General features: G+C 37.2%; 1 protein-coding gene across 5 annotated transcripts in view; it reads right to left on the reverse strand.

Moving 5' to 3' along the window:
* The window catches only part of SPAG16 (sperm associated antigen 16), a 911,706-nt gene that overhangs the window by 269,674 nt on the left and 616,511 nt on the right, over positions 1 to 25,521 (reverse strand). For all 5 annotated transcript variants that reach the window (XM_070489783.1, XM_070489782.1, XM_044751340.2 and 2 more), the window contains one exon: positions 7,826 to 7,891. In XM_070489783.1, the coding sequence (XP_070345884.1) occupies positions 7,826 to 7,891 (66 nt within the window). The remainder of the gene's footprint in view (positions 1 to 7,825; positions 7,892 to 25,521) is intronic.

Here is a 25,521-nt window from a genome sequence, read left to right on the forward strand (position 1 = left end):
GGAGATATTGAGTCAAACATAATTTAAAATGTCCTTTTTCTCATTCATTTCCACTCCATTCTAGTGTAGAGAGATTTTTTTTTAAGTGAAAAGACAAAAAACCCCAAGGCAGGTATGAACTATGGTCGATGCTCCTGCTTCTGCATTGGGATGAATAGGGTGACATTGACTAAGATGACAAGAAAGAGAAAGAGCCAGTTGGGATGGAGGGAAAGCAAGAGTTTCATTTTTAACATATTAAAGTGAGATATTTTATAGATATTTAGGCTGAGATGCAAAATAGCTAATGGTGAGTCTGAAAGTCAGAGTGGGATTTACTTGGAAATCATCACATGTAGATGAAATTAAAAGTCACAGCTTTGAATGAGATGATGTAAGAAGAGAATCCGCTATAGAACAAGATTTAAGACTGAATCTTGCTACAGATTAATAGCAAAGGAGAACCCAGCACAGTAGATCGAGAAGCAGAGACGATGGAGATTTTACTTCTCAGATGCAAGAGGAATGTTTTAAGTGATTGTGGAAAGTCAAGTCTGATAATAATGGAGGAATAGTCAACAGTCAATATAAAAATCAAGAGCAGTTTCAGTGGAGTTGTTGACTTGGAGCTCATATTTGAATAGTTGAGGAGAAAATGATAGTGGAGATTTCCAGACAATGTGGAGGAATAAGATAACGCAGAAATAACACTGCCATTCAAAATTCAAAGAAATTATGGATTAAAAAGTTTTTAAAAAAGAAATTAATATATATTTGAACTCAACAAAACATAGTGAAACTAGGACAGGCAATTTGAAAAGAATACAATGGAAATTCTATGAATGATAAATGTAGTAACAGAAATATAAAAACCCAATAGAAAGATTAAGTTGCAAACTAGATCCAGCCAAACAAAGTTTAGTGAATTATAAGATGAATCTGAAGAAGTCCAGCAGAATTCAGCATAGAGAACTAAAGTATCGAAAATACAAAGAGAAGTTAACAAACTTGGAGAATTGACCAAAAAGTTTCAACGTAAGTATAAAAGGAGAATCTAAAAGAGAGACTAGAAGGAACTGACAAGAAACAAAATTTAAAGAAATAATGGCTGAAGATTTTGAGGAAGCGCATCAAGTTTCGAGAAAGACAAGAAGAAGCTAAATCCACTTGGGGACACATCGTAGAAATATTGAAAATAAATGCCAAATCTGTTAAACCATACCAAAGAGAAATATCAGACAGATTACCTAAATAGGATCAATTACTAGATTGAGAGTAGGCTTTCATTGGCAAAAATAGTTCCAGAAGAAAATGGAATATCAGAAGGAAATAAAACACACAAGACCAAGAAGATTTATTACCTACTCAAAATCCTTGAAAGAACCACCTGAGAATATTCTTCAGCAAGAAGAAAATGAAACCCTGAAAGACGGAGAAAAGGTAAATAAGTCAATTGTAAGCAAAGAAACAATACAACATATTGGTAGCTCCAACAAATATCGACTGTTTACATGACTGATTTTAAGGTGGGGCTAAAATGCAAAATAAAAATAACATAGAATATGGAAAAGTAAAGTCCAGGAGAAAGTTTGAGTGTTTTAAGCTCTTTGCACTGTTCTGGGGAGAATAGCAGTATTATTTATCTCTAGACATTTTAAATAAATAAAATGTATGCATGTTAGGAACAGAAAGGTAAGTATTAAAAATAGACATAGACAAGAAAGAAAAAAAGCAAAGAAATTACATAATCAATAGAATAAACAAAAAAAGATGCTAAAAGAGAGACCAAATATACTAAAAATTACAATAAGTGTAAACAAATTAAAGTCAGCTATTAAAAGACTTAGATTTTACTAAAAACACAAAATAAAACAGTGTATGTTGCTTATAAGAGAAATAACTCAAATGAAACCATAGAAAAGGAAGGAAATTGAAGGTTGATAAAAGGTATATGTAAATATAATCAAACTAAATAATTTAAGGCAAAATGTTTTAATTGTGTCAGAGGGAAATTACATAAATCTATGAGGAAGCATTCATGAGGAAGATATGAGTCATAAACGTATATACAACTAAAAATTTAGTCTCAACATAAATAAAGCAAAATGGCACCTAAAACTAGAAAATGTGAAGATCCATAATAATGCTTTTTTTAAAACTGACCATTGAAAAGCCATAATAATGCTGAAAGATTTTAACATCTCTCCCTCATAATGTGAAAGATTAAACCAAGAAAAAAAATCAGATTTTATATGATTTGGACAATAATTATAGTTATAGCAATCTTTATCTGAGATATAAAACTGGATGCCCCAAAAGAGAACATACATTCTTTCTAAGCCCACAAAGGACATTGAAAAATGGTCATATGCAAAGCTACAAATGAGTCCTACTAAATCTCCAAAAGTGACCTCGTACAAATAATTTTTCTGACAATTATATAACCAAATTATAAATCAGCAATTACAAAAGAGCCCTCAAGTTTTTCATATGTATATTTCACATATTTGGAACTAATAGCAATTTTAAACGAGTCCAAATTTACAGAGGAAATCAAGAGTATACAATCGTAAGAAAAGTAAGACAGCAAGTGATGGAGGGATGGAATATCAAACTTTTGTTATAGTTATATATACATAGCTTATTTTTCTAACATAAATACCATAATAATATGTGTATTCTTCTTCCTTACTGTGAAATATTTGACATACAAGAAAAAATATATGAAATATATGTGTATAAATTATAAAGCACAATAACAAACACCTCTGTGACCACCAGCCAGTTGAAGAAATGGAATATCACACACACTCTGAAGCTCCGGCACGTCCTCCCCAACTTTTTAAATACGGAAAATTTTGAAACACGTTTATATACAGACAGAAATAATCCTGTAGAAATAATAACTGAAAATGGGGGCCGGCCATGTGGTGCAGCGGTTAAGTGCGCACGTTCTGCTTCTCAGCGACCTGGGATTCGCCGGTTCAGATCCCGGGTGTGGACATGGCACCACTCAGCAAGCCATGCTGTGGGAGGCATCCCACATATAAAGTAGAGGAAGATGGGCACAGATGTTAGCTCAGGGCCAGTCTTCCTCAGCAAAAAGAGGAGGCAGATGTTAGCTCAGGGCTAATCTTCCTCAAAAAAAAAAAAAACAAAGAATAACTGAAAAAGTAAACATGAAGAGAGTGAAAGAGGAATGAGATTTACCGTACAGCCTGAACTATGAAAATGCCTTAGGAGCTGATATAGTCCTTCCATGATTACTGGAGGTGGGACACAGAAGGTGCCTGGACAAGCCCGTACATTTGGAGATGTGGTGATAGGAAGACAGAAGATTTCCTCTCTGATGGCTTCTATTTTCTCTTTAAAGAGTGAGGCAAGGTTATGAGAGGAGAGTTTGCAGAGGAAAGGGAAATGAGAGTGTGAGGTTATTTAAAGAGAAGGTATAAAACTATCTACATGAATAGAAAGTGAACCCACTAGAGAAATAGAGTTTAAATGTTGAGCAATAATTAGTAGCTGTTTGTATTTTGGAGTCACAAATTTAAAGTTAATTTAAGGACAAAAAACCCAGTTTGATGGTATAGTTCCCTCCAGCATTTTTAAATCTGTTCTGGTACAGGCCAAAGAATGTAGATTTGCCAGGTAAGACTTGAAGAGGAAATAAGGTCAAATTGAACTAAAGTCCTTTGCAAAGGAATTGCTAAAATGACAACCGAGGAACCTAAGCTGACGCAACATGTAAGTGAAGACAGAAGGGGTGATAAGATGGTGAGTAAGATTTTAGCTGATTAGAGCTCTCAATGAAGTGGAAGTATCTGGGTTTACTCAAGAGCTGGGAAGACAGCTTGTTCAGAGAAGCGGGGCTCTGAACTGAGATCTTAGAGGCGGTGCGTTCACAGTTAACTACAACGTGTTCAGCGTATGTAGCTGAGGAGAAAAGGGTGCTGGGGGAAAAGTGGTCAAGGAAGCAGGTGGCCAGAGTGCTGCCTGGGCCCGTCCGCAGGGAAAGACAAGGAGTTCGGGAACTCTAGTCTGCAAAGAACGAGGGAGAGAGCCTGCGAGTCGGCAGTGATCTGCACTAGGATTTCAGTGGCATTCTGGCATATTTTGAGTTTAAAACTTCTCATTTGATCCATGATCCCTGACTTACTTCTGAAAGTCCGTTCTTTCCTCAGTGACCTCTGAACTGAAGGTGACTTAGACCACACTTCCTGGGGCAATTCCTTATCAAACAATCCAGATCCATAGCCTCTGATGCCTATGGATAGGAAGTGCAGGGTAAGATACTTAGGGATAGGAATGCAGAGTGGACTTCATCTCTTTTTCATCCTATCTTGTTGTTTTTGATATTTTCATTGTAATGTAGCCATTTTGATTCTACGGCCATTGTGACATACAGAATGCAAGTGATTGCTATATCGATTTCTGGTATTGATAGACATCCAAGCCAGCATGTTTTCCCTTATTACTTAGACTCTCATCTCATCCCATTACCCTTCCCAGCTTCCATGCACCCTTCCACCCCATTCTCTAGTGATCCATATATGTGATGAGTCAATTCCCCGATAACGCCACTCTCTCCTCTAAACACCTCCTTCACTTTCTTGACTTAAATTGTGACCTAAATATCACCCCAAATTATCACTTTCCTTCTAGTTCTCTAAAACAGGAAATTATTTCTCTTATCCTCCACATGACTCAAGGCCAACAGATGGGGGCAGGTGTCTTCCTCGCTGCAAATTTCTATTATACCCCTTTCCCTCTTATCTATTTAAAACTTCCAACTGCTGTAAAGATAAAATGGACAGGCTTCACCTTCCTTCACTCTTATTCATGGCAGCTACAGTTTCCATGGAATTATATAGATGAGAAACAAGTCAGAGTTTGACTTGTCTTCTATCAAGGCTATATACTATGCCATTCATTTTGGAATCAGAATATCCATATTTTATATAATTTGTTGCAGTAAAGATAGAAACCTCTACATTTAAAGTATCAATATAACAATATTTGAATGAATACATAGGTCAATTAGAAGAAGTCAGAAGAGGACTTGAAGCAGGTCTTCTCGTTCCTGAGCTGGTCAGAACCCCAGAACGACTGGAATTATCTCTAATTCTACACAGTCTTCCAATTTTGTTCAGTGACCAATGAGTTGAGACTAACTTCCCAGCTTAAATCTATGAGATGGAGGCAAATACTCCCAAGGAAAGATGCACTGGTATTCTAATAAAGTGGATGTATAGTGTTCACCTGACTTCATCAGGCAGGCACAGCATAGCCATTCTGGCTTCGTGCCTCTCAGAACAGTTGGAAATGCCCACAGAGAGATGAGGACCACCACCCTACCCTACCATCCCTCTAGGAGAGGACTAACAAGAGGTACTGGAAGGGCCTGACGGACTCTCTACCCTGATCAGACCATGGGTCAACTTCCTGGAGACTTGAAGGCAGGGCAGACTCTCTCTGATAGATACTCTGCTCATTTTCTTGCTATGTATTTCTACACAGCTTTTTTTTTTTTACTTATGTTTAATTTTCTGTGTCTATTAATATTTTTCCAGCAATTACTGCCCACTTTCTATTTTAATTTTGGTTTTGCTTTACAAAACAGACTTAGTAAAAGCCTTTACAGTTCCTTAAAATGTTTCATTAACAGATTACTTTAAAAAAAGTTTTAAATAAATATCTCCTTCCAATAGAAAAATCAGTCAGAAATAAAAGACATCAAGCACTGATACTACAACAGAAATAAAATTCAATTTCCACAACTTTTCAGAACCATACATAAATATTGTATGTTGTATATTTGTTTCTGTGATTCTTTGTTGCTAGATAGATAACCCCGAATTCTACATTTGTGATTTCTGCTTACAAATCTAAACTTGTAGAATTTTCCTAAAATAGTGTTTACGTAAATAGCCAACTGCGTTTTGACCTAGTAATGTAACTTGAATGCATATCCCTAAAGGCATCAAAGAATTAGCAAGTCTAATACTAAATAATTCAAATCTCTGTCTGCTATATATGCATTGTATAGCACATTTATTGTTACAACTTTGATAGTTTGTTTGAATGTGACTGCGTCACAACGCTGTGTCGGTGAGACATCCCTTTGTGCTTTTTCAGTCACTGCTGCCTCCCAACCTCTCGACATTCCTTAGCAGGTATGTGAACTAAAACAGTTTTCAAAACAATTGACATAGATGACTGAGAAATTTCCCTTAGAGTGGCAGTCATGATAACAAAATATCATTTTCTTAACAGATATTAAATATTTACAGCAGAGAAGAGATAACTTAATGGAAAAATTCAAAGAGGCTTTGGGCTGTTGGTTTGGAATAGTATTATAATAGTCCTTTGGTATGAAAAAAGTGTGTAAATAAAAACAGCTAAGCCACTTTGATACTGGACACCTGGACCTCACATTTATCCTCTTATCTTTGAAATATGCATCATTAAGGTATATCTCTCTTGATTGCTGATTCAATAAATCTAATTTGGCTATTTCCATATTTATTAATTTTACTATTTGGGATGTTAAACAGTGTGTCCCTTTCAGCTATGATATTGCTTACCAAAATAAAATGCCTGACTTATGAAGTATTAGTTTACTTCATTTTAGCTTCCATTTAATTCTCCCAGGATATGTGAAGCTGTATGCCACTTAACAGATTTTTAGCATAAAGATCCTGTATCATATGGGTCCACAGTGCTTAAATGGCTCTATACTCAGCTAGAAATAAAATTTTACTCGGTGTCTAGAACTAATCCATAATATATTAGCTCCATAGAGTAAATTAAATGAAATTCCTTACTAAGATGAATTCGTTAAAATAGAATTGTAGTTGAGCCCATTATTAAAATTCCAGGACTGACAATGACACCAGCACAATTTTAGTTGGAGCAAACATTTCTTTAGCAGAAATAATTTTTAGTGAGCAATTTTCCTCTTTCTAAAAGAGTAATAACAGCATGATAGTAAGAGAATTTTGACTATGCTGTCATTGTGAAGTTAGAAGTAGGTAATCTATCAGATTTCTTTTTCAGCTAATTGGAAAAGAAGAGGGATATGGAATTAAGATTCACACTCTACTGGGAACTTAGAGACAAATTAAAATGTTAGGTATAATCAAATCCCAGAGTTTGAAAGGCCTTGAGAGGTCATCTATCTAGTCAAATAGCTTTCATCTGAGAAGGAACAAAACTTAAATCATCCTTCCACAATTACTACCTGAGCCCTTTTAAAGACAACCCCAATTAGCTTAGCAGCTCAAAGCGATGTTTAACCATCTTCTTTGCGGGGGAAATAATCCTGATACCTGAACACCTCAAGTTGTGGATAACACTTTTCTATGCCATCAGTTTATATGAAGAAAAACGTATCTGAAACCTTTCTATGAAGAACTGGAATGCTCTCAAATCAAGGTGCTCTCTTCTAATCTGAAGGAAGTCCATGTTTCTTTAATGTATTTTTTTCTTGGGTTTCTTTTCAAGCATTTTCATTATTTTTATAATTCTACATTAATATTTACAAGTCTACATCCAAATCACTTTCTTGAAGCCCAAATTAGCCAAGAAGCTTTAAAAAAATATGTTTAAGTGGAGTTAAGTACAATAGGAGAATTCTTTATTTTTCCTACCACTGTATGTTACATATGTGTTTTAACCTTCTGCAACCCTCTACTATCTATATATTTTTTCCATTGTCATAACTAATTTTCAAATTTGGTCTCCTCCTCACCTTGTTAACTTACCATTTCCTCTGGAACTTTGTTTCATTAAAATGACTTTGTATATATAAAGAATTAAAAGAATTTATTGGGATAACTGAACTCACCCTAGGAGCGAAGGTGGCATCATTGATAGAATGCATATGACCATAGAGTGACTGCTCACATTTACCCTAGGAAGACAAAGCAGACATAAAATCAAATAAACTCCATTTAACATATGAAAACAAATTGATGGATAACTCACTTTATTTGTTTTAAAGTAAGATTTTAGTCCAATGATAAAATTAATACGTTCTCACGATAGAAAATGTTAGCTTTTGCTGTCAGCTATCATTCAGAATCAGCAAAGCCTGTGCTGGTGGTTGTGCCTCCAGTGCTGGCATCTACACTGAAATTCTAGCGTTCTCACCTTTGCACCATTGAGCTGGCGCTGGACTCTCACTAAATGACTCCATTTTGCAATTAGTATAGTTTTCAAGCCACGGGGCCCAGCGGGGAAGCCATTGTAGGAGGCTCGTGTTTCCAGCACCTCACTTCCACCACTGTGGGCGTGTGGGGTTCTTTTCTCTTTTTTGTTTTTAACTACAGGATCACATTTTAATTCCTGAATTTTCAGTTTGGCATTAATATCATTACACATATAAAAATGTTATAAAACATGTACAGTAGTATTTTTTAACACAAAATTAAGCATTTGTCTTGTGAAAAGCATACTTCACATCTACACCTTTAGATCATCTTTTCCAAACCATAGCTAAAATTAACTAGAAAAATTTCTAAATTCTAAAGCTTCAGTTTAAATGATTCCAGGAGAAATGAGCCCATAACACATTACAAAGAGGATTTAAAAGAGGGACCTCTTATTTCGACACCAATATTCAAAGGGTATTCTTAACTATCTTAGGGAGATACCCCAAATTCTGTAGAAGAACCAGAGAAAGCTATATCCAGAATATTGTTTGTAGCTCTTGTTATGGGTTGAAATTCAGATTTAATGCAATAATGTATTCATTCAACAAATATTTTTGAGCAATTAATATATGTCAGGCACAATTCTAGGTGCTTAGGATATGTCAATGAATAAAAGAAAGAACTTTGTTTACAGTGACATTACATTCTAGGGGGAGAAGGAGGGAATAGACACTTAAAAAAAACTATAAGGTGTGTTCGAAGATAATAGGTAATGTGAAAAGAAGAAAAGACAGGCAGAGTAAAGGGTGTCATAAGTTTGGGGATTGAGAGCCTAAGAGCAAATCGGATTATCAAGTAGAATGAAGTGGTTTGACCACACTCAGAAAGTAAGGTTTGAACAAAGGCTGAAGTCAGTAGGTGAGTTAGCCAAGCAGACATCTGCAGAAAAACCCTTCCAGGAAGAAGGGAAAGCTAGTGCGAATGTCTCCAGGTGGGAGTTTGCCTGGCCTGTTTCTGGAACAGCAAGGAGGCCAGTGCAGCTGGAGAGAAGTCAGGAGAGTAGGTTTACTCAAAAGGCTCCATCTATTCTCACTCATTACCTCGTAGTTACTAGTCCTAGAACATTTAAAGCTGAAAGAGAGATTACAGAAACGACCGAGAAATGAGATATGAAAGATAGAGAGTCATAATCGTGTGCTTCATTGCTCCAGGACATGCACTGAATATTTTGGAACTAAACATAGTTGGAAAGGCTTTACAACTAAGTTCTACTTAGTCCTCACTATTGCCACTGCATTCAGCAGGTTAAATTTCAAATACCTATTTGCAAAATTAACACATGCTATTAATCCTTTTTCACAGAATGCAAACTTTCCCCATATGAATTGAAATTTCATAAATTTAGCATAAAAATATGTTGAAACACTTCGGCACTCTCTCAGGATGCCCCCTGTCCATGTTACTCTGGTTCAGTATCTTGAGACTATTATAACTTTAAACCAATTATGCTGAAAACTTCAAACCATCCAAATTCCCAAAGTAGAAATAAATTACTTAAAAAGCCAAAAAGCAAAATATAATGTACTATAATTAGCTTTCATATATTATCTTAGGACCTTTTATGCTTAATTTTCTTTGAGAACCAGTATCACATATAGTTAAATAACCTTATACTTGGATAGTGAGTGTTAATATTTTTAAAAATATTTAAATTAGCAAATTTATCTTAAAATATTTTTGCGTTAATGAAAGCTTTACATTTGGTCCTCTTCTCAAGTGAAAATCTCTAAACTATTTAATTAATTGGTAAGGAAAATGGAGTTTTCTGATTCAATCCTGAATGCCAAGTTTTAATTCAAAGTAGAATCTCTAAGGCACTCTTGCAAAGCCCTGGAAGCATGGGTTATAATGGAAATGCTGACGGACCACATTTGTGCTGCTATGACAAAACCTGACTCGAAGATCAATGTTTCATGAATTAAGGAATGTTAAAAAAGCTTTTCTATCCAGCTTTATTCCCAAGATAAAAGTGAATCTCCTCTTTTTGTGGTATAGGGAATATGTGGCTTACTAAAATTCTAGTCTGCAAACAGCCTTAATCAAAAGTAATACCCAAACTGGGATGTTAAAATTTGGAGTATCTTCTTTGATGAATTCTTGTCAGAATTGTTTTCTTTCAAAGAAGTGGAAAAAATTAAAAAGAGGGAAGAGTCTTACAAAAAAATAAACACCCAAAAATCATGGGACCTAACATGTCATTGCTCCACACTTGATTCTCTCAGAAGAGCTGTGTGCAATATGGTTTCCGTCACTGGCCCTGGGGATGGAACCGTGGGGAACTTAATTCTTGGATCTGCTACCTAATAACTGTGTGACCTTGAACAAATTGCTTCACTTCACTGTGCTTCAGCTGCCTCATTTAATTCTCTAAACAAACCTGTAGGTTAAATACCGTTACCCGTGTCCAATGAGGTAATGGGATTTAACCTATAGGTTTGTTTTGAGCATTAAATGAGATAAGGCATGTGAAATGTTGGTAGAGTGCCTAGAACAAAGTAAGAGCTTAACAAATATTAGCTGTTCACTTGGGACACAAACCATGGAAATACTGATGACTTTCAAATCACTGTCTCTAAAACCCTTAGCTATCTGCCTGCCTCTTTGAAGACCCCAGTAAGAAGTCTTAGAGGCATTAGTGCTATTAATTCTGTTTGGTCCTCAGATTCACTCCTCATGTGGCACTGCCCCACTCTGTGCCCTGTTCTCGACTAACTGCCTTACCTTGGGCTCTCAGGCCCTCTGTTCTCTGGTTGGATTCAGCAGGAGGAAAGCACCACCAGGAGAGAGATGAGCAAAAAGATGCAGAGGACAGGTAAATGAGCACTTCAGCTCCCTTTCTGTTCAGCTGCAACTTTGTCAGTGGCCCCGTCCTCTAATTCCACAACTCCTGTAGAGCAGGTCCTCTTGCACAGCCACAGCTCACACTGTCTGCTTCTCCTTCCTCTGCCCCTTCAGACCTAGGGGTAGTAACTGCTTCCCACTGTTGCTAACCCTTGGGTGCTGTGTCTGATCCCTTAACTCTGTTCATGTTTCTGTAAACATTCAACTTGAGTTTACTCCATGTGTTAGCTGTTTCCTGCTGGTGATCTGTCTAGCCGCCTGTGATGCAGGAAGGGTTAATAATCACTGGAAAAGGCTTGCCAACAAACTGTGACCCAGAGGTGAGAAGGCCAGTCAGCCAATGATGGGTAAGACCTCCAAGGCGAGGCAACCTAAGACGGGTGCGGTCGCTTGGGGGCACAGATGGAGACACGATATCGATATCCGGAGCAGGAGGGGCCGTTGCCTAGGAGGCCTTGCTTGCTCCGAGATAAAAATATACGAGCACAGCAAAAACATGATAATATCAAAACAGAGGCCGAGGGAGGGCTCCTTGAGAAATCACTAAGAATTCTTGGCATTCGCTAATTACTTCATCTAGAACACCTGTGTATGTTTAACAGATGTAAGTTATGTATATATTGAAACGCTGGTTATAATAAACTCAGAGTGGCCATCAGCCCTCTCTGCGACACTGACAACCTGTCCAATACAGCATGTTAGATATAACATGCAAAAATAGACTTTTTGATTTACTGCTTCCCAACTGCCCATCTTGACCCTTGCCAAATCTTTCCCTCTAAGTAAACGGCATTACCAGCTGCTCAAACAAAAATCCTAGGCAATCAAAAACCTGAGGATTAGAATACCCCTCCTTCTCCCCCAACACCCACCCCAGCCCTCATCCAGTAACTCAGCTCTTTCTCCAACATACAGCTCTACTCTGCCCACCTCTGTCACTCTCCACCATGACCATTCCGTTGCAAGACATTATCATACAGAGCGTGAAGATAGCAGGAGCATCCTTATTGATCTCCTTGCTCCTACTCTCACTCATTCCTCTCACAGCCACTAGAGTGATCAATAACCCCTGAGACAGATCATGCCATGCTCCTGCTTACAGCCTTTCAAACAATTACCATTGTTCTAGGAGTAAATTCTAAACTCTTTACTTGGGGCCAAAGGCTCTATATGGTTTAGCTTCTGTTTGCCTTTCTGACCTCATCCTTTACCATTCTCTCTTATGTAGTGTGCTCCATGATTATGTTCATGGTTCTATATGGTCAGGGCTTTCTGAGCAAAGACTACACCTGGGTTAAAGGATGATTGAAGAGCAACCTGAAAGATAGAGACCTCCGGAGAGATGTAGGGACATCTCCCCTGAGGCATTTCTTTAATCCCAGGGGTTCTAAGCCTAGAGGCCTTCCCCTCCTCTTCCCAGAGAGCATTTGTTTGTATTTCAGAACAAATCTTCCTTTCTCTCTCTCCCCTGGAGGGGTGCAGGGGCTCTGAGTTTCACAATTTGGGGAGTCCTTTCTGTGGTCCATCACCCCACTGTCCCCCTGGGGTACAACTGGCTCCCTCACTGCTTCTCCCCATGGGGATTGAGGGATGGCAAATCAATACAGCTGCTCTGGGAGTAAATACATGGTCTGATCTCAGGTGCAGAAACCTCCTGTTTCCTGTCAGGACAAATAAATAAGTAAATATAGACACAAAACCATACCGCTGTCGCACTGGCTTTCCTGCTCTTCTCACAGGCCTAGCATGTTCCTGCCTTCATACTTCCTGTTTCTTCTACCTTGAATGTCTTCACGTAGCTACATATACATGCTTGTCCTTCCCATTCTGCTTTCAACTCAAATACAACCTTTTCAGTGACGTCTAGATCTAATATTCCTGCCCCCTCCCTATTGCCACTCATTACAGTAGCAGAAACATTTATGAAAGTTCATTCCTTTTCTTCTTGGGCACTCAGCCAGCCTTGAGGTCAGGGGCAGTCATGTGTGTGAGGTCTGCCCAGTGAAGTGTGGGCACCTGTGAAATAAGTCCCATAGAGGCCTGGCCTTTAAAACATCCCACACAATCCTTTAAGCTCTTTAGTTTTGCCTTTTTGCAGGCTGCAGGCAGAGGGGCTGTGGAAGATGGAGGAGCAGCAGTGAAGGCGTCTGGGTTTCTGGACCGTCACAAGAAGAAAAACCATCACTCAGGACCTTCTGACTACGCATTCCATGAATGAGAACTAAGCTTCAAATGTATCAAGCCCCTGAGATTCCAGAGTTTAACTCTTTCAACAGGTGTTGATCCCCAACAAATAGGTCACCCTGTTTTGTTTCTTTCATATCACTCATCATTAACTACAATTACTTAATGAATTTTTTTCCTTGCTTATTGCTAGTTTCTCCCTGCTAGAATTAAGCCCCACAAGAGACACTTGTTTGTCTTTTCCACAACTCTATCATCCCCAAGGTCCAAGACAGCTCTGGTAAGATGTGATAAACAGTTGTTGAGTGAAAAAGTAAAGTTACATGGAGATCACAACTGCAAATTGGAAAAAAATCCACCCTCACGAGACTTGCTTATTTTTGGACAAATAGCTTGGTCTCCTTCCGATGTTTATCTTCATTTTGACCAGTCATGACACGGAACGTGCACTGCCTTATTCCCTCAGCTCCTTTGCTGTATCTTGGTTCTAACCCAGCAGCATAGTCACCCATTGGCTTTGCCATTGGCTGTTAACATTTTAACCAACTATACGGAGGCAATTGGTGACTCCAGGTGAAGGAGGCAACTTTACATTTATTGTTTATTATGTACCTAAAGCATTGTGTAAGTGCTTTACTTTCATTATCACATTTAATCCTCACAACAAGTCAATGAGATGGGTACTATTGTAATTCCCATTCTAGAGATGAGGAAACAGAAGCACTGCTCCATGATGGCATAGATGAAAAGTGCCAGAGCCAAGACAGTAACCGTGTTTTGTCTGATTACAAAGGCACCTAACCATTTACGTGCAGGAAATTTAAGCAAGAGAGTGGAGGCATCTTTTCAATGCCATTTGTAAAATTTTTCTGATGGTCCTCCTTTCCGGTTGATGTGCACATCTTGGCCCCCATGTGGTTATGTGGGGCCATGTGATGAGTTCTGGCCCAAGAGTTGTGAGTGGAAATGACATGTAATAACCTTCTCATGCTCTCTCCAACTCCACCCTTATAGCATTTAATTACAGGTGCAATACCCTCCAGGGATATATTTTCCCTTCGGCAGAAACTAGCAGCATTCGAGGCGGCTGATAGTCATCCTGGATCCCAGAATATGATGAGCAGAGCTCTCCCTTCCCAGCTACAGAGAGCGCAGCCCAGGAGGAAGACGTAAACGTTGCTGCAATTTGGACATTGAGTGTTACCATAACACAACCTAGCCTAGTCTGAATGACCAACCCTGTGTGGGAAGATTAATCTCGTCTTCTCAAATACTAAAAGCTTTTCTATTACCAATAGTGGCATGTGAAAAGTTAAAAATATTAAAATCATTCTTATCAGAAGCCTAATACTCAAGACAAAAGAAAAGTTTAAAAATTCTTAAAACGTAGGCCTAATATAAATTACAAAGTAAGCACAAAATAAAAATCATAAATAATTATAAAATATGTAACTAAGTATACCATCACTAAAATCATTAAGGAGCTAATGTTTGCAAACTTCCTTTCTCATTATAATGACTTTTTTTATTTAACTAATGGACTTAATATTCTTTTGAAAAAGGTTGAGACTTGAAAATGTAAAGTGTGCCTTCTCAAATTAAAGGTTTTTTTAAAATAAGGTTATCTCTTAAAATGCATTTTGATGTGTTAAATGTGTTAAAGTGTCTTTAGTGACATATAACATGCAACTTACATACAGTAAAATGTTCAAATCTGGGGCCAGCCCAATGGCATAGTGGTTAAGTACACATGCTCTGCTTCGGCGGCCCAGGGTTCATCGGTTCAGATCCCGGGAATGGACCTAGCACCTCTTATCAAGCCATGCTGTGGCAGGCATCCCACATATAAAATAGAGTAAAATGGGCACAGATGTTATCTCAGGGCCAATCTTCCTCAAAAAAAAAAATAGCGAGAGAAGAAAAAAATGTTCAAATCTTAGGAGCTTAACTCAAAGAATTTTTCTCTATGTCTATATCTGTGTAACTGCTATTCAGATTAAGATATAGAACATTTTCATCATTCCAGAAAGTTCCCTCATGCCCTTCTTAGTAAAAACATCCCCATAATTTTTTTATTAACTATATTTTATTAAAGAAAAGAAATATAGGAATATGGTTGAAAAATTAAATACTACAGACTATCCAATGAAAAGTTAGTCTCCCATCTCAGGTCATCGCTAGATGGAACTACTGTAAATAGCGTCTTTTGTGTATTTCATGGACTAGTTTATGCACACACATTCAATTTTCTTTGCTGTGTCGTGTTATCTACCTCAGTTCTTGCATAAGTGAAATTATACTATATGCACATTTTATTATAAAAGGTAGTGTATTGTGGTGGTGAAGAACGTGATACTGGAGTGAAATTGCAGGGTTTAGAATTCAACTCAGAAAGTTATTGGTAATATCTCTCATTTGTATAAATACTATGCTAAGTACTTCACATATAGTAACTCCTTCAATCTCTACCATATGAAATTTGGAATATTTTAGTTTATTTTTATTTATTTATTTTTGAGGAAGATTAGCCCGGAGCTAACATCTGCTGCCAATCTTCCTCTTTTTGCTGAGGAAGACTGGCCCTGAGCTCACATCCATGCCCATCTTCCTCTACTTTATATGTGGGACACCTACCACAGCATGGCTTGTCAAGTGGTGCCATGTCCGAACCCATGATCCGAATCTGCGAACCCTGGGCCACCGAAGCAGAAAGTGCGCACTTAACTGCTGCACCACCAGGCCAGGCCCTGAAATTGGTAATATTTTAAATTCTCATTTACAGTTTGAGAAATTGACACAAAGTGATAATAGCACGGTGCCTACACGAGTGAGAGATATTACCATCTATAGATTAGTCTCCTATTCCTTCTCTTCTATTCTATTTCTTCCATTTCTATTTCTATTTTCTATTCTATTCTTTTCTATTCTAAAGTCTACTTTTCAATTTTTGTCGTCTACTGAGAATAAAACAATCACCACTCTCCCAGGAAAAGACTAATTGTCCTGTAGCCATGGTAACAAACACCAGAACTCGTTTTACATTTGTCCTATCAATTAGTAACAGTTCCATAGCCCTGCTTACAAGTAAACAGCCAGAACTGATTTTAAACCTGTCTAATTAATCAATGACAGCTAACTTCAGTAAACACTCCCTGAAAAGCCAAATAGCACCAGACTCATGATTTGAAAGTCATCCAATTGGCCAAAGACTCGCTGTAGTGATCATGTTCCTAGAGGCTGATATTAACCTTCTTCCATCTCTGTAACAGACAAAAAAGCAAGCCTCAATAACCAACATAACCACTCTTCCAAGACTGACCTAACCCATCCTGCCTCTATGACCAACACAATCCAAAGCAATCTCTTCACAAAAACTGAATAGAAGATCAGCAATTGGGTTTGCTCAATGAGTATAGCTCATCCTCACTTAAGGGGATGACAAATTCAGCTTTTTGGTTTCAATGATTGAGGGGCAGTCTCATCCTTTGACACCTCAGGGAGGTTTAAGGGTGTGCTAGTTTGGGGCTGCCATAACAAAGTACCACAGACTGGGTGCTTAAACAACAAAAATAGATTTTCTGGAGGTTAGAAGTCCAAGATCAAGGCGTTGCCAGGGCGGTTTCATTCTGAGGCCTCTCTTCGGTTTGTAGAAGGCCATCTTTTCCCTGTATCCTCACATGGTCTTTCGTCTGTGTTCTCATCTCCGCTTCTTGTAAGGCCACCAGCCAGATTGGATTAGGGCCCATCCCAGCGGCCCCGTTTAACCTTAAATGCCTCTTTAAAGACCCTATCTCCAAATACAGTCACAGTCGGAGTTGCTGGGGATGAGCACTTCAGCATCTGAATTTGAAGGGACAGAATTCAGCCCATAAGAAAGAGCTGGAGAGGTCTTTATTCCAGTACTCATAAGATATCTTAGGAGTGTAATAGCCATTGGGGCATCAGCTGGTTGCAAGAATTAAACTGTGCCATTATTTTATAGTGTTTATTGTATTGTACGTAGAATTTACATACATTACATTAATGCACTTTAAGCTAATATGCACCCTCAAAATGAAAAGTTGCATTTTTATGTCATATTTGAGCATACATCTAAACCGGCAAATAGTATACATGCATATTATGTAGTATTTAGCAGCACAGGGTCTGGAGTAACACTGCTTAAATCTGAATTTGGGCTTTGCTGCTTACTGTGCCCTTGCAACATTCTGAGCCTCGGTTTTCTCATCTGTAAAACAGGACTTAGAAGAGTACCTACATGATGGTGTCATTCTGAGGATTTAAGCTAATTCGTGTAAAGGGCTTCGATTGCTGCCTGTGACACAGCAAGTGCGCAATAAATGTGTATTATATAGTAACAATATGCAGATTTCAAGCTTCACGACAGTAGAGATGATGTCTGTTATTTCATCACTTCTTAATGATAACTGCAGAGATGAACTGGCTCTGGGAAGTGTTAACAAATATTTTTTAATTAGTACACGCACACACACACACACACACGCACACAATAGGGCCGTTTCTAGAATAGCCATTAAGTTTGGTAAGTTTGCCCTTCACAAACTTTCTTTTCTTCACTACATGACCTCTGCCTTTTCAAGGCAATTCAGGCAAAGGGTTAATCTTTCAGGACTTTTGATTTTGTAAAAGAATCCTCATGGAGAGGAACTCTAGGAAGTGGCGCTCTAAGAATTGAACTTCACACCCATTTGTCAGTTACAGGGAATACAGTTGTGTGCACTGTTTTCCCATCCACAGCACCCCTGTGCTCAGCCACACCACCAGCCCTGCCAGGCCCTCACGCTGCAATATGGAGGTACCCTTTCCTCATCACATTATTCCTACATACATATATTTCTAGAAAATAGTTGCTTATAGCAAAATAGTTAAAGATTTTTAAGAAAAACTCTCTAAATAAAACTGATTGAAGTTAAAGAGAATTACATTGTGCAATTGTGCCCTATGCATTTTTGTTTCAAATTTTATGACCAATGAAAAGTACTACTAAGGAAGAGAAAGTAAATTTTGTCCAAAGTTGAGCAGAATTAAAGTTTATGCCAGCTTTGAGAAAAACATTCTCCAACTTATGACCAGCTAGATATAGCTTGTTTCTACTATAACTATTACCTTAGTTATCAAGTTTAAAAATTAATGTCAAAGAATCTTATGCAGATCCTTTTTTAATTGAACAAGATCAAATGTTTAATATAATAGAGTAATTTATATAACATTCATATTTTCTGCAAATCTTTTTCGAACAAATAGCTTTGTGAAACCAAAGAATTTTAACCTTACAGGTTTATAAATTGTTAAAGAAAAATATACCCCATTATTATTACTGAAATAATCCCACTGGCATATAAATTGGAAACAGAATAATCACTAACAAGGCTCCTGGTTTTTATTATTTCATATAAATAACTAACCATGTCTGTGAAAGATTGATTGCAGCTTTTAAAATGTTTGCTGAATCCATGTGTAATTAAGATGAGTGAAATATGCAAATCAAGCCTAATTAGCTTCATTTATTAATGTTAGTTTGCCTCTACAAAATTTCTGCAATGGAATTTTTTTTCTTTTAGCACACAGTAGTTTTGATTTCTTTGCTCTGGGTTGAATTGCTGAAGAAACAAGCTTTATTTCCAGAAGGAGGAAAAGCTTTCTCATGGGGTTCTGAGGGTGCCATTTAGAAAGGAGGGTTTTAAAAACATGCTCCCAATAACATGAAAACTGACTAAATTCTTATTATATATATTTCCAACCACCTTCCTTTAGACTATATTTAATTAATTCCATTACCAAAGCAGCAAACCCTCTGGGAATTTCTTTTGATGAAAATGAGCTTTTCGTCACCATATGTCCAACACACTGATGAAGTAAAACACAGGGATTGGGGACAGCAGGTGGAACCAAATGAACTGAAGTTGTCTGCAAAAGTGCCTTTTCCTTGACAAGATATCTAAGTTCTCCCGCATTTAAACAAACCTGTCCATGTAAAACCACCAGCCTCATGTAATTCATACGGGAGCATTAAGTCAGGCATTTGCAAGACACATAGTTGTTGGAAACAATGCAAAGGAAAAATAGTGAAAGGGTAAGAGGGAAACACAGCAACTCAGTTCACAGTTAATCTCATTGGCTTCTGATAAACAAAAGGGAGGAAAAATCACATCTCAGGACAAATAGACAAAATTTCCACACTTTTACTTGTGTTATCTATTTAATTCTTCTCACCATTGTATCCCACAATACCAGATTCCAAAATCCAGAAAATTGGCTCACATCAATTATAATTGATGTTATTGCCTACTTAAGAGTTAACCGTTACTTTTAATAAATATTTTTCAGCAGAAAAGAGGTCCTTTTTTTCAGTTTCTGAGGGGCTCTCCCTCTCTCTATTTTAATTGTATTTAAAAAAAAAACACATACATGATGTGCGATCTATGCTTATTATATCGAAGTGGAGTGAAGAGTTAGGAACCATTTATCCCAAAAAAGAATACAGGAGGAAAAACCTTATAAGTATAAATTTGTTAACCAGGTAGCTGAAAGGGTTAAAAGAGAACCCGAAAGCATCGAGAGGTAGCAACTGTAGGAAGCAGTATAATTCCTAGGGCTGAGGGGCCCAAGAGAAGAGATTTGATATTAAACCTTAAAAATCTAGAATACTTTAAATTCAGTCCTCTGAAAGGGGGCGCTGTTTGGCCGAGGTTAGCATGTCTTAAGAGGCTGCAGTGAGGCTGGTTCTATGAGCACGGGAAAAACTGAAAACTGGATTCAGCTCCTGCCATAGGAAATGCCTGCTGCTGCGGGGATGAAGAAGCGAAGCGAGCCACCGGAAGCCACAGGAAGCACGGAGGAAGGATCACCTTCCCACTTCCTCTTCCAGCCTCGCAATCTCTCAGCTCCTCCTGTGAGCAGAGCCCAACGGGGAGGCGGCGGGCTAACAGAAATGTGGTTTGCCGGGTCTCAGCCTCATGACCAAGGAGCGATCTTAGAAGGGTGGGTTTGGAGCTGACAGACAATAAGTTAATAATTCACATAAGTATAGAATGTGGGCAGGCTAATTACAAAAACAAAAAAAATCTTTTGATTGGCAAAAGATATAACAAACAAAGCAAATGATGAAAATGTTTGATATGATCTTGAAAATTCCTTGAGAATAAATTTTTAGAATATAAATCACTAAAGCAGAAATTATGGATTCCTAAGGTTTTTAATACATAATGCAAAAATACCCTGTTGATCAAATTTATCAATTTTAATCCCACAATAAGTTTATTTAAAGGCCAGTCTTCTACCCTTGTTCCAAATAGATATTATCATTTTAAAATTAATGTTGTTGCGGATTTAATTTATTTATAAATTCATATATTATCAAATATGCTCGAATTTTAAAAAGTTCAAAACAATACTTTTAAAGTCATTTAAGCATTTAGGATCTTGCTTATAATACTGAAGAATGATGATAATACTGAAAAACAGAAATCCCCTGCCCAGGCCTCAGCAATTCCACGGTCTGGAGATAACCAAATTGAAAGTCCTTTAGTTGTTTCGTTTTACATAATCTTAGTATTCACCTCCATGTACCTAAATGAAGTTTTACCTGCTATTAACTGATGCATACATATTAGATATTATCTTTTGGTTTCCTATTTATTATGGATAATTATTAAAGTGTCTTAAAATAGCATCCCATTTCCGCTGTCCCCATACTCCTCATCTAACATTTATAGTTAAATCAATATGCTATGTTTACAGTATAAGGATTATGTTCATAATGTTCACTACTGAGTCAAGTAATATACTGAGATCAGGTTTATTTTCTTATACTTCCTTCCTCCCAATTAATAATTGACTTGTGTTTTTATTGGCCAAGTTTCATTTGTACCTATTGCTAATGTCTCCCGTCACTCTCCAACAACCTCTCTGCTCAATTTTCTACATATTAAGAGAGATTTATTGATCCCTCTGGCAAGGTATTGTGATGGGCATAGGGAATATAGAGGTGGCCAAGGCAGGCATAACCCCTATCTCGCTCTGTCATTAAGGAATTTACAGGCAAAGTATTTGAGAAGGTGGGAATGGAAGGGATATAGGGCATATTAATATATTTCCTATTAACAAGCAATTATTGTTATTCTATAAAGTATTCAATCCTGACATTTTAATATAGTGCTACATTTCAGTTTGCAAATATTCTTATTTTTTCACATTTTGTATTCCAAAGAAAAATTGGTCTACCATTTTTATTTCTTTCATTTTCTTTTTCATACTTCAATATCATTGTTATGCCAGTTTTATAAAATGACAAGGATATTTTCTACTTTTCTATGTCCTAGAATAGTTTGAAAATCATTGGCATTATCTGTCCCTTGAAGGGTGAGACGACTCATTCGTAAAACCATCTGGTCCCAGCACCTGTTTTTGAGGTTAGATGTCATCAGCTATTTCCAGTTCTTCCCAGGATATGGTTCTATTCAGGTTTTTGACTTCTTTTGATTTTTGTTAGTTTCACTTTTGTTCATTTATAATCATCTAGAACATTTATTCTTTCATCAAATATTAAATGAGTGCTACTCTGCTAGCACTGCTCTAGTCACTGCAGCTGCATTGTTGCTTTTATTCTCCTTCGAAATATTTAAACCTTTAGTGTTATACAACATAAAGTTCTAGTCCTTCTGGTATTTTCTCTCCTTCAGTTCATGTTTGCGTGTGTTATGAGTGTGTATTTTCCAGCATCTACTTGATATATATTTGGACTGGACTGTAAATTTGTCCCTGCACATGTAAAAGAAATTTGGTGTGTTATAAAATTACGAAGTCACTTTTTTTCCCTTCAAATCTGTCCTTGTGTACCCTAGCCTTTCATGTTTCAGAGGTAAACTGTTCTTTAGCACGGCTAATGTATTTTTATTCCTGTAGACTTGCAGATTTGCCTTTATTCTTTCAATTCAAGAGGCTTTCCAGAATGTATCTACCAGAGAAAATGAACTGAGCCCTGTGAGCGCTTGGGTTTGGGTGCCCAAATCTGTGGAATAAAGTTGGTGTGTTTTTTTCCATCTTTATCTGCAGAAGTCTGTAGAGTTCTTTCAAACTGCATATCCAGGTGTTTAGTAAGGCTGGGGAGAAGTTTGGTTACATGTGTTCTGACATTTTCTTCTGAAATGTCACTTATCCATGTGATGACTCTGTTTTCAGACCTCCAAAACTGTCATCTTCGACATCATTTTTACAACTCCTTTGTTCCTTTGCATACTGTGAGTGCTTCTATATTCTTCTTTCACTCCCTGGAAAAGGTGTTCACAGTTGTCTTCCACATACTGATTCACTTCTCTGTGGTGTCAATTCTGCTATCACGTAGTTAATGTTCTTTCAATATATTTTTAAATTGTATTCCTCTTCCTTTTCACATTGAAATTTTCTTTTCATTCATTTCTGCTTATCTCTTAACTTTTTAAGTAAATATAATGTCGTCTTGGATTGTATCAATGATATTTTCTTGTTTTTTAAATATATTTTTTCTAATTTGTGCAGAAAACCATTTTGCAAGGGATATTCTTCTTCTGGATCTTCTAGACATCTTTCCTGTTCATTGCCTCCATATGTGTTTTATTTTTATTTAGAATCAAAAAAAGGGCAAGGTTTGTCTCAATGTCATTTTTTCCTATAGCACTCAGTGTCTGGACGGCACACTAAATTTCACTTGTTCTAAAATGGATGACTTCCGTTTTCAAACTTGTAACTGGAAGTTTCTTCTTATTCTCTGGTTAATTCTGGCTTTTGAACAGGAATGAGGTTCCCGTTTCCTTTGTCCCTCTCTCTGCCCATCTTTGGTATTTTGGACAGTTACTCATAATTCCCAGCATGAATTGTACCCCGATTTCTATCTCCACTCTTTTCTTTGCTGACTTAGATTTATCATCATTCTGACATGTTGTAGGAAAGTGTCCGTATGTTTTTATCTATATATGCCTAATAACTTGTACAGTTGCTTGGGATATAGTAAATGCTTAATAAGTATATCCTAAATGAATGAACTAACACATGAATAAGTTATCTCATAATTCATTTACAATAGTTGCTAATAATTTACTGTTATGTTGAGCAGGAGAAAAAGTATGAATGAAATATAATCCATCACTTTTTGATGTGATAATGTCTTACTTTGGTCTCTGTAGGTCTATACACTTTTCTTTTATCATTTTATTACTTCTTTAAATAAAGTTAGGATGGAAAATAATATCTGCATTTAAATTTCTATTTTATTTATCATCACTACTATTTTGTCACAAGATTGAAAGCCTTTAAACTGAGGCAAGAAATACATTCAGGATATATATCAGTAAAGCACCCAAGGCTCTGCCATTTCAGGACAAAAATGAGTAAAGGAGTTAAGAAATCACATAATAGAGTTGAGAAAGGAAAATCACAAGAGGGTCTGGACATTGCACTTTGAGTTAATGTGTCTCTCTTTTAATCTGGTAGCAACTACTTGACATCAAGGAGTTGACTGACAAAAAAAAAAAAAAACAACTAAATCATATTCTTTGCTTGGCATTGCAAAATTTAAATTTTCTTTTTTCTCAGACTACAGTGCCTGAAGCATCCAGTTTGAAACACAATTGATCCAATTTGTCTATTTTTTTTTTACCTTCTAGAGGCAGTACAGTAGGGAGGAGACATCAAAAATACAGGCAACTAAGGATATTACTTCTTGCTCGGCACACAACAAATTATCATGGCCAAACACATAGCCATCTTGAAGTATGAAGGTTAACCAAAGAGAAAAGCATGTAGTGACCCCTTAAATTATGTTGAAAGTAAGTACCTTAATTAACATATACTTTGGTAAGGCAATGTGTAAAATGAAGTGAAAGAAAATGCAAACAGGTAATATAGTGTCACTTTCAAAAGTTTACATTCTGTGGCAGTCAGTTGGGGGATGACAGCATCAGAAATATTTTTAAGTCACATTATAAAAAAGGTAAAATGTATCATAAAGGCAAAAAGGGACAATCACATATATCTGGAATAATCTAAAACTTCATCTTGGGAGAAGGTGTATTTTAAGATAAAATTTTAAGCATGGACAGAGTTTCAAAAGGCAGAGGGGGAAGACAGTATTCAAGGGGAAAAAACACCAAAGCAAAGTTATAGGAGAAAGAAAGCTTCCGTCATGCACAAATATCAGGTACAACTGCTGCTTGGCTGTGACACTGAACTTGTCCATTTCATATTAGCAGATAATTAGATAGGTCATTGAGGAAAGTCTTAAATGTCATGATGAAGGGATTACATTCAGTGTACTAGTGGGATGTCTTAAAAAGTCTATTATTGTGGGAATGACATGATAAGGCTTGTTCTCTTGATGTCATCAAGTCCCATTTTAGAATCTGGAGTCAGAGACCAGTAGTCTGATATCCAAGGGAAGGGTACTGAGCTCCTGAACCAGCATGGGGCAGGGGATATAGACAATAAGGAAAGATGTAAAAGACAGTGTAAAGGGCACATTTGCAAGATATAACAAGTGATTGAATGCTTGCAAAATTGGAGAAGCAGAATCAAAGGCGACTATTTTCCCCACCCTATGTTGTTGCTGGGATGATTGCACTAAAACCCGATTTGATGACAGGCTTGGTAGACCAGCTTGTAGAGACCATCACAATGACTCTTTAGACTCATTCTCCTTTGTCCTATCCTTTTTTGATTCTATACTCCAGTTAAACCAAATTTCACTTGGCTTTACGCATCATTGACCTTATAAATGCCATCCTAGTAGCCTCCTGGAAGTGTCTTCTCTCCTTTTCAAATGCCTAACTCATATTAAAGACTCAACTGAAGTACTCACCTCACGTAAGCATTCCTTCCCACTCCCACACATAGTATGAATCACTCTCTGTCCTGTTCCAACAACCTTTTAGTCATATCTCTAGACCAGCACTTCTCACACACTTGTTTATTCATCCGTCTTCCTCCCCACTACAGTATGAGATCACTGAGGAGAAATAGTGTTTTATTCTCCTTTGCAACCCCCAGGACATAAATGCACTCCTTGACAAGAAGCAGGTACACAATGAATTATGGAGATGCTAAAAAATGAAGGTATGAAATGACACCAATACTTTGAGCCTGAGTCATTAGGAAATAAAGTTGTCATTTGTTTAACTAAGGAATAAAGAGTTAGCTGAGAAATTGGAGTAAAGACCTGTTGAATTTAGGCTGAAGTCAATAATTGTAAATATGAATATGAAGTTGGGGGAGTGACAGCAGCTTTATATTATCAGCTACATAAAGAGCTGGA

This window comes from Equus asinus, chromosome 19, assembly GCF_041296235.1.
Source record: "Equus asinus isolate D_3611 breed Donkey chromosome 19, EquAss-T2T_v2, whole genome shotgun sequence".
Taxonomy (NCBI): domain Eukaryota; kingdom Metazoa; phylum Chordata; class Mammalia; order Perissodactyla; family Equidae; genus Equus; species Equus asinus.